The sequence below is a fragment of the Centruroides sculpturatus genome, unplaced genomic scaffold (assembly GCF_000671375.1).
Source record: "Centruroides sculpturatus isolate CEXI.00-Female unplaced genomic scaffold, Cexi_2.0 scaffold959, whole genome shotgun sequence".
Classification (NCBI taxonomy): domain Eukaryota; kingdom Metazoa; phylum Arthropoda; class Arachnida; order Scorpiones; family Buthidae; genus Centruroides; species Centruroides sculpturatus.
Window position 1 is genome coordinate 11,362 of NW_019385195.1, and position 10,241 is coordinate 21,602.

At 27.3% G+C, this 10,241-nt stretch overlaps 1 protein-coding gene across 1 annotated transcript; it reads right to left on the bottom strand.

Moving 5' to 3' along the window:
* Positions 1–237: 237 nt before the first annotated feature.
* Positions 238–6,298, bottom strand: LOC111635993 (probable RNA-dependent RNA polymerase 1). The gene is made up of 9 exons (XM_023381144.1): positions 6,272–6,298; positions 3,814–5,419; positions 3,453–3,639; positions 3,092–3,355; positions 2,854–3,018; positions 2,613–2,759; positions 2,042–2,166; positions 1,637–1,972; positions 238–1,475 (listed from the first exon to the last, which is right to left on the bottom strand). Exons 1-9 carry the CDS (start codon positions 6,283–6,285, stop codon positions 261–263), a joined length of 4,059 nt encoding a protein of 1,352 aa, XP_023236912.1. The 5' UTR covers positions 6,286–6,298; the 3' UTR covers positions 238–260.
* Positions 6,299–10,241: the final 3,943 nt, after the last annotated feature.

Sequence of the window (10,241 nt, forward strand, 5' to 3'; positions counted from 1 at the left end):
GATTAAATTTACCTTTCCTTCTCTAAGTTCAAACGATCTACATTTAAAACCATTGCAGATTACACATCAACAAACAACGCCCCCATTTATAAAATCTTCTAATTAAAAATTAAATTTCTAAGTGATTAATTTTTTTTAATACATATTTGAAATATTTATCGCTTTATCGAAATTAAATAAAATAATTAATATTTATTTTTATCGTAAATAAATTACAAATATTTTTATATACAGTAATAAAGTCATAGACATAATAAGTTTTATGGTTCAAGTTCATCATTCGGTTCGGATTTTTCCGAATGAAGAATTTCGTTCCATCCTTCCAATTTCGCTTTAAGAGTTTCGGTATCCGTTGTAAGTAATTCTTGAAGGAAGCTTATCGATTGAAATGGTCCTTTCGCCGATATTACCACGTTAATTTTTTCGTCAATTCTTAAAGTCATATTATCTAATGGCGCTAACCAGCTGAGAATTTTGCGCAAAGTCTGTAACCTTCTATGTTTATCTCCTGGAATAATTTTCATAAGAAGTTTTATTGGCTCCATTTCCACCGATTCCTTTGGTTTCTTTTTATCTTCAATGGGACAAAATGCCTTTGGATTTGCAGTAGCAGCTAGAAGATGATAAGTTTCTCTAGCATAAGAGGGAATCCATTGCAAATTATCAGGAAATGAAGATTCGTTTCTTGCCATCTTCAAAAATGAGAAGCAAAGATTAATAATGTTTATTGTTTTAATATTTTCTTCTTCGTTTCTTTCATTGTAGTAACAGTTTTTGTCTAAGAATTTATTAAAGTATTTAGCCAACCATGCTTCTTTTGCAGAATCGATTCGTTCTTTACTACTTAGCCACCCGATTATCAATCTATATGTAAATTGTATAATGTTTTTATGAATTTTATGACAGTTTGCTAGAAGCAGCATTTCACTCTGGGATTTAGGTAATTTTCTTGCCATATCCGCTAAACGTTTATCTAAAAAGTTAATAATGGACGTATTAGAAGTTGTTGCAGGTCTAATTAAAAATTTCTGTAGCTTTAGAGTAATCAAATGTTTGGCCACAATCCAAGGAAAACTGAAGAAACGTATAGAATTTTGAAAGTCTTTTGGTCGAAATAAGTAGGTAACTGCATACCATGCAGATGCTTTCTTTAAAATTTTGTCTTGAAAGTTACTTAAATTTACAAAATCGTTGTCTTCATTTTCATTAAGGCCAAACTCCTTATAAAATTCTTCTCTGAAACGTTCATGCAATTTTTCAACTGAACCAATTAGAAATTTTTCTACGTCTATTATATCGTGTCTTTGACTAAATCGTTCATGAACTTGTTGAAAAGCTCCAGTTATTAATTCCACTTCGGTTTCAATACCGTATCTTTGCATAATGCACTGTAAAAGATAATCATATTTCGCCTTGGATTTTAAAGCAGAGTTTTTATATTCTTCCCATCCTTCATAAATTAAATCAGGATCATGCTACAAAAGAAAATTCAAATTTTATATAATACTGTATATATTTCTTTATTATTGTAGTTTTAATTATAATTAATAGTTTCTAATAATAAAAAAATTTTATCAATTATGAACGTTTTTGTAGTTCTTTAAAATACTTATTTTAAAAGTAAAAAATGACTTACTTTTAAGTCTACAGTTTCTAATTCAATAGAACTTGTATTTCGTTCAAAAAGTTTACAGTTTCTATATAATTCTCCCAGAGCTCTGTTAGAAATATAAGTTTCTTTGTCAACTCTTTCCATGAAATCGGGAAATTTTTTAGGCTTTTCATCTAAACTTAATGGTTCAAAATATCCAGATTTTACATAATCCAAAGACAGTGAAAATTTTCTCGCAATTTGTTTGCATACGTCTATATTTAATCCATTGCAGTCTGAAATGGCTAAATGAGCATTTCCAATCGTTCCAATTTGATCATTTTTTATATAATCGCTCAGTACTTGTACCGAATCATCCAGCTGGAAAGAATTTTAAAAATGTTTAAAGTTTATTTTAAAATCATTTATTTATAGAATTTAAAAACTAACCTTGAATTTTGTTTGAGGTATTTTCTTTTCAGGAGGAGAAGGAAAATTTTCGGGTTCTCTGTTTCCGGAGAAAAATAAATCTTTCTTCCAGATAACAGCGTATTCATCTCCATCAAGATCAGAACCTAAATATAAATCAGATTTAAATAGATAATATTAGAAAGAAAACAAAATTAAATAATTTTTTTTCTGTTTCGGTTATTTAAGAATTATTAAATTTAAATTATGAGTAAGAAATTGCAACTTTGGGTTGACTTATTATACAAATAATTTTGATTTCTTATTTTAATTCGTAAGATTTTATGAAGAAAGATAAATACATTATAATGAAAGTTTCTGGGCAAATTAACTAAACAACTAAATATGTCTGGATTGAAACATATTTCGGTTTAAAAGAAGAATTTAACTAGCGAATATTTTTGGGTCTTGGGATAGATTGGTTTCTATTCTTCATTCAAATCTTTGTGGTCCTAATAGCTTCAAGAATAAATTGTTTAGTCACTTTAGTGAATAATTTCAAATATTGTATCGAAATTTTCCATCTAATTTTAAGCATTTAAAAAGTACAAACCAGCCATTTCATTCGGATGAGGTCGGGGTCCTTTTTGTGGAAAAGCTACACAGTCAACAAGATGATGAAGTTCTGGGACATCGATGGCTTCTAGAAGTCGGATATCACCAGGTTGCGTGCATGGATTTTTTGTCACCAGAACTGGACCTGAAATAAGTTTTTTTTTTTTTTTATTCATTTTTACTAAATCATTGATGATTAAAAATTACATAGAAATACTAAAAATTTAAAACATATTTACCAGTATATATTTCAGTTTCGGTATTTACTTCTTGATTAATTATATCTTTAGTATATTGTACAAATACTTGTCCATATTCCAGAGTTCCTGTTTCATCCATGACTCCGAACATGTTACGACCATCGGTTGGTTTTACAGCAAGTCTAGCTTTTACTTTAATATCCACTGCAAAACAAAAATTTTAATTTAAGATTAAGGTAAATTAATAAAATTTACATAAAATGCATTCATTATTTACACAAAGCTCTTTCTCTTAGACATAGCAACATTCCTCTGAAAAATGGATCTCCTGTTAATCCAATTCCAGCTTTAACCATATCTATGAATCCTCCAATAGTCTTTAACTGTATTTTTGAAGTAAGATAATCAGCAGCTTTTTCATCATCAATTAGAATATCTGTGATATATGACAGCATCTCTTCTTGCATTTCTAAAAATATATTGTTTGGAACTCCTAGTTGATTCAAAATATTTATCATTGGACGATTCAATTGAACAGGAACTAAAAAATACATTATGTAAGACATTTAATTATTATCTTGAACATTTCATATATTGCAATTTACATAAAAACGTAAATTATTATTAAAATCACTTACTTGCTTGACATTTTTTTACAATTTCTAATCTACTGAAAGGACTGTCGAACTTCTTCATACTCTTTCTGAATACAAGATCTATTCCAGTGTCAGTTAATGTGGGATCCATAACTAACATACCTTTGTAACCAGCAAATCTTATTTGATATGCACAAGGGACATTTTTTAGTTTTAACATTTTGCTTACCTAAATGTAAAAATCATACACAGATGTTAATTAAAAGTTTAAAAGAATAGAATTTGACGAGAATGGAAGATGTCATTAAACCATGTAACAAATAATTTGTTTCTATAATACAATATACTTAATGAAATTATAGATATATATGTAACATTTAAGAATTTACGAAATTCAACTTACATCTTTGGCTAATCTTACTGACATTCTTCCAACTCCATCCGAAAAACAATAAGGTTTATTTGTGTCAGGATTAAGGCCCCCTTCAATATCATCCACAGTTTTGATTGCATCAGGAGGAATATTTCTGATATCTTCTGTCTGAGAGAAACACTGTCCTAAACGAGCCATATATTTTGCAACGGTTTTATTTCCAGAAAAATCTCCCATAGAGTTTCTAATATACTCAGAATCATAACCTTTATCGTCTTTTGCATACATCCAAACTCCATGGTCTCTTATCTGGGAATTTGACCAAGCTAAAAGTTTATACTCTCTTTCACAAACTTTAAGTCCTTCAAGCATAGGCTTATTGATTGCCATATAAAACAAGTCATCGTGACAGTTAGAAGCAATTCCATTGAGCTTAAAGTTATCATCGTCTCTAAAAGAAACTCTCAAGGCATAATCTGAATTATAATTTCTCAGCATTCTGTTTTTGAATTGAAATTCTGGAGGATAAAATATAGCTCTAGTTGGAGTTAAGACTACTCTTCGAATCAATTTCATAGTGTTTGGAGTAATAAATTCATCATTATCAAAGGAAACTATATCGTCTTTTTCTTTCATCCAGTTGTATGCAGTCTTAATAGTCTTCCGATAATCAAACAAAATTCCTTGATCTTGAATGTCTAAAATATACTCTAAGGCTCTACTTAAACAAAATTTATCTTTGTATTCATTTTCCAGTTCTTGTATAAAATCGTCCCAAATTTTGTTTTTATTAAGTTGTTCTAAGGGTACAAAGTTTCTTGTAAGAATGGCATGCAAGTTGTAATTACAGTCAAAATGTCCTAAATCAAAGGAAGGCATTATAGGATAACGTTTTTGAAAAATTCTTTTTTTCATAGAGACATAATTAATAGACATATTGTTAGAAGTGCTAAATCTATCAATGATTGCTTTCGCTGTTTTGACATCATTCATTCGAATCATAAAAACTGTTGATTTACCATGAATTTCTCTATCTACAGAAGGTAAAGTCAAGACTCTTTTATCATTGCAATATACTGGCGGTGGATACTTAACATCAATGAATATGTAAATAGAAGAGTTAAGTACTTCGGCAAGTATTCTTCTAACTGAACTATATTTGATTTTAATTTGGTAATCGTCACAATTTATTTCTAACATACGAGTATCGTGATAAAAATTTGCAAAGGAGTTCTTTTCTATTAAATGGTAGAATACATAATTATTTAGACTCGTTAAAACTCCCATAGAGAATAAATCTAATTCTATTTTTTGATGAAAAAATTTACTTTTAGAAACAAGATTATTGTGAATAAGAACCATCCAATATTTAGTATTCATTGTACACCATTTCTTAATCATGCCGTCTAAAATTTCTTCTTCTGAACTTTCAAAGTTTTTAATTCCACCTACAAGATCGATTGTTTTTTCATCAAAACTTAATTTTTCTTTAGGGTTTTCTGTACGTTCTAATTCTGGCCAGTACAGATGAATTTTGCATTTTTTCATTTCATCTTTTAGCGTTTGCTTAAACTTTTCAGTAAAGCCCTTATCCCACGAACTTATAATACGAAACTTTACATACATACTGCGATTTCTAAAAGGAAGAATAAAAAGTAAGAAAAAGAATATTTAAATTAATTTTTAGTTTTTTACATTCAAACATTTAAAATTAACACTACAATAAATACCGATAAGTCTATTTTAAAAATAGTTATTGATATCTTAACGATAATACTTCATTTAGAATTAAAAAGAAGATATCTAAAGAATTTAACATTGAGAACGATTATAAATTTTTATAGTAGATGTAATATTTATAGAATTTACAAATTTTCCTAGAAAATTATGTATTTAATAAAAGATTTATAGATTAAAAAATTATATAGATATGTTATAAATTAAATATAATAACTAAAACATGAATATATATTTTCAACAAATATTCTACCGAGTTCTGAGAAAGTTCAAGTATTAATATATAAATTTTATATAATAAAATTCATTATTACTTTCTAGANGTATTATATACAGTAACAATATCGAGAATTAAACGCATTAATTCATTACTTTCAGAATACAAAATTTTAAATTTTTCCTCTAATTTTTCTCTTTTAATGGTTTTTAATAGCTTCAATAAAAAATAAAAGTAATAAATTAATTATTAATATTCTTAAAAAATAATTGGCTAATTAATTAAAGATCTTTGTTTTGACTGATCTTATTAAAAATTATGCTAACATCTTTTCTAATATTTGAAACATAATCTGACTTCATATTAGTTTAAACAATAATTTATATAGCATAGAATACATTAATAATATTTTATAAAATTTATATAACATGTCAAAAATTATAATGAAATTCATAATAAACTATAAGTTGTAAATAATTGTTAAATATATTTTAAATCTTTTTAAATAAATCAATAATATTTAATATAACTTACATTGATTTTTCCATTTTTCAATTGTGAAAAAGCGTGAATTGAAGAAACTGTAAAAATGATGCCGATTTTATACACATAATTCGTTTTCTCAACGAAAAACTGAACGAAAAAGTCTACAGTGAAAATAGAATGGAGTCTTGTTTCAATTATGAAGTTCTTATTTTAATGATATATTCATTCATATTACTTTTAATTGTGATTATATATTACTATTTAAAAATAATTTTTCTTCTGAAAATCATTTAACTATTAAAACATTTTTATAAAAATTCTTTCCCCCCTCCTTGTGGGCACTAAGAGGGTTTTAAATATTCGGCATAAGTTTTATTTAAACTTTAACACTACGTTCTTAATTTTGGAAAAAAAATCCCTTTTAAAAATTTAGTACAATGTACTGTATTTTAAAATATTTATAAACTTTATAATTTAAAATAAATGGTAATTTAATTTATAACAAATGGGGAATCTTTCCAATCGGAAGGCGAAATCTGATTTCAATAGGGTCTCATAGAGCCCATGCTACATTGCTGGTATCATAAAAGGTATGCATTCACAATAAAATGTATAGATATCTTTATATTTATTGATAGATAAGTGTCTTTAGTGTAAATAGAATTTAAAATATACTGTTATAATTCAAAATTTATAGCAGCAAAATTAAACTTATACCATTTCATATTTTACCAGGCTGCACTAGTAGCCACAAAAGGCTTCATGTGGCTTGAAGACTACAGTTTCCTACCTCTAAATTACAAAGATGATATTTTCTCTAGTTTTTTTCTTTATTTACATTATTGTTTTTTGTTTATATATTACAAAAATTAATAAATTGTACAATAATCATTAAATCTTGAGGATGAACAGATTTAATAATAAAGTCAAAATGCCCAGCTAGCTCCTCAACGATATGAACCAGTCATATTAGAAATCGAAGTTTAAACAAAACTAATATAAGTAAAATTATTTGCATTATGTTTTAACAGATTAATTCAATAAATAATTCGTTAATTCTCTTTAATTAAAAGTATCTAAACTTATCCAATATATTTTTTAATATATCGATTTTCAAACTGATGAACGTTAATATTAACAAAACTAAATATAATTATCTACATATTACTGTATAAGCAATTATGAAAACAGTCATCTTAATAATGAAACATTTCATACTGTTTATTTGATTTCATTTATAGTAAAAATTACATACATACATTCTTAACTAGATAACTAAAATAAACAAATATGTTGATAATACATTTAAAACGTTAATAAAAACAATCTCTTTAGATAATAAATCAGAATCATTATAGTTTAAAAACTGTTAACATCATTTGAAGTTATTTTAAAAGTTATGATAGCCACTGGCATAACCACGAGAAATCAAAAGACTCAGACCATCTTTGTAATAAAACATTAAGATTCAGAAAAATAATTTAAATACGGAATAATATAAATTAACAAGCCAGTATTTATGTTTATATACTCTATCGTATACAGAGCCTTCCAGAGTTGGTATGGTTCTCGGGAATAGATCAGGTCGTTTTGCTTCTCAACGGTCTCTTTAGCCTTTGTGTTTTGTTTTTTAACAAATAAAATAAGTAGAATGGCTTTTTTTATTAATAAAAATCACTTTTAAAGATTTTATTTTCTGTTCGTAAAAAAATGACATTAATTTTATATTGATAGAAATCACTACAGACTCCTCCTCACGAAGATCCTGATCGTATACATAATAAAGGAAAGCTTTATTAAAGGGGGTTATATAAATCGTTATATGTATATCTTGGTTCTCACTTTTAAACAGGAACTGATTATACTAGTTGAGAGAGCATTAAAGTTCAGTTTAAATTAATTAAGTTTCCACGAAGTTGATATAACCTACTTACAATAGCATTTAAAATAACCTCAAATGTTGTTAAATAAGAATCATTAAGTTTAGAAACTGTTATTTTATCATGCAATTGTTTCTGCTATATTTTAAAACGTGTTATCTGTACTTTTTTACAGTTTAGTTAGTTTAGAATATACTGTACAGCACTTTCAAAGTTTATTAATAAAAATATTTTTATACGAGCAATTATTTATTGTGACGTCGTCACAAAGCTGCAATGTTTAATCATATTTTTTAATTTATATAATTTAAAATATGTGCTCTCCACCCCAAATTATTAGTATTGGCTTGCCCCTATAAATCATACTTTTCCTGTAACGATAGATTCGTGACGGTCATCTATTAATTGCTTTCAGACGTTCAAATTAAAATAATGTGACTTCCGGTTTGCATCAGAAGTTCGAATACAGTTAATTAGGACCTCTTGCCTCTAAGGTTTCCATATCTGTCTCGTCTTTCATCTATCTAACTCCGTTCTCGAGATTAAGGGAAGACGGACGGACGGACGACAGTCGGAATTTATTAATATAAGTCTATAATTTTTTCAAATTGTGAAACAATTATTTATATGTGCAAAATAATAAATACGAGTATTGTACGATACAAGTACATAATTAGTACAAAACTAAAAATAAACTTAATATCTTTTAAAACAAAACCTGAATTAATAAAATTCTTTTCAGTTACATAAACCGTTTCCATTTCATTTTTTCTACCTACAATAAATAAAATTAAAATGAATGCTAGTTTTTGAAATTTGTTTCTTTTTCGAAGATAATTTTACAAAAATTTATCTATAAATAATAAAATTTATTTAAATTAACTTTAGTACACAAATTTACTTTATTTAGGAATGATTGTACTAGTCAGTTTAAATACAAGAGTAACTATTTACGGAATAAATTTAACTTTTTTCACTGATATAAAGAATAAATCACATTCTTAGCTCAAGTTACTTTCAATCCACAATAGTACTGTGTGATGTATCGATAACAGAACCGTTGATGTTCCATAGCTATGAACAACAATTCCTACTATTAGGCCTATTATATGCGTAAGTTAAGCTAGTTATTAGTTAAGAATTTTTCAGCCAACAGCCAATTAGATGAAAAATTCTTATTGCACAGTTGTGTTAGTAAGACCAAAGCTATACAAGGTGGAGAAGCGAAAAATAAGTAAACCAAAGTATGTAACAGACTGTAGTATAAATGAAAATATATATTTTATTAGCAGATTTGATAGATATTATTTATAATATTTTTAATACGCGTGCTTTATGAGAAATAGTAATGAGAAATAATTAATTATTATTGTTATATAAAGTAAAAGAATAAAGTTAGTTTGTCCTAATTTAATGACATTCTTCAAAATTTTTAGGTACGTACAGTATAATAAGTCCTCGCTTGACGGCATTTCGTTATAGCGTTTAATTGCGCTTAATTGTAATATTTTAAAGAGTCGGGCTAAATGAAGATTTTACTATTTATTAGCACTTACAATTCTTTTATATATATATAAAACCAGGGCCGTGGCGTGCTATGATGTAAGAGATAGATGTGGCAGCATCAGGCGGTGGTATAAGCGGCATTTAAGGGGTGGCATAAGCAGCGTTTAAGAAGCGGCATTTCGAAGACTTGCATCATACTAAGAAAATCTACCGCACGACCGTGTATAAAACTCATCTCTACTCTCAAAATTAAGCTCTTTGCCATTTTTATAATACAGTACAGTAGAACCTCGAAAACTCGGCTCTCGATAACCCGGCACTCCGGATAACTTGGCCACACCCTGGCAGGGCAAAAAATCCTTAGTTAATTAATTTTCATTATAGACAGCTTTATAAAAGTATAAAAGCTCTCATAAAGTATTTTTCTGAGGTCTGTCTTATCAGGTAAATTACTGTACACAGTGTATTCATTAATTTTCATTTTCATGTAGTAAAGGCTCTATGCCTTCATAAAGGACGTACTTTTCCTTTGTTTAAGGGTATTTGGGCAGTTTATTCTCTGTTGTATTCTCAAGTAAACAATACATACAAGTACAGTACAGTATTTTCTGAGGAAACACTCGTACTTATTT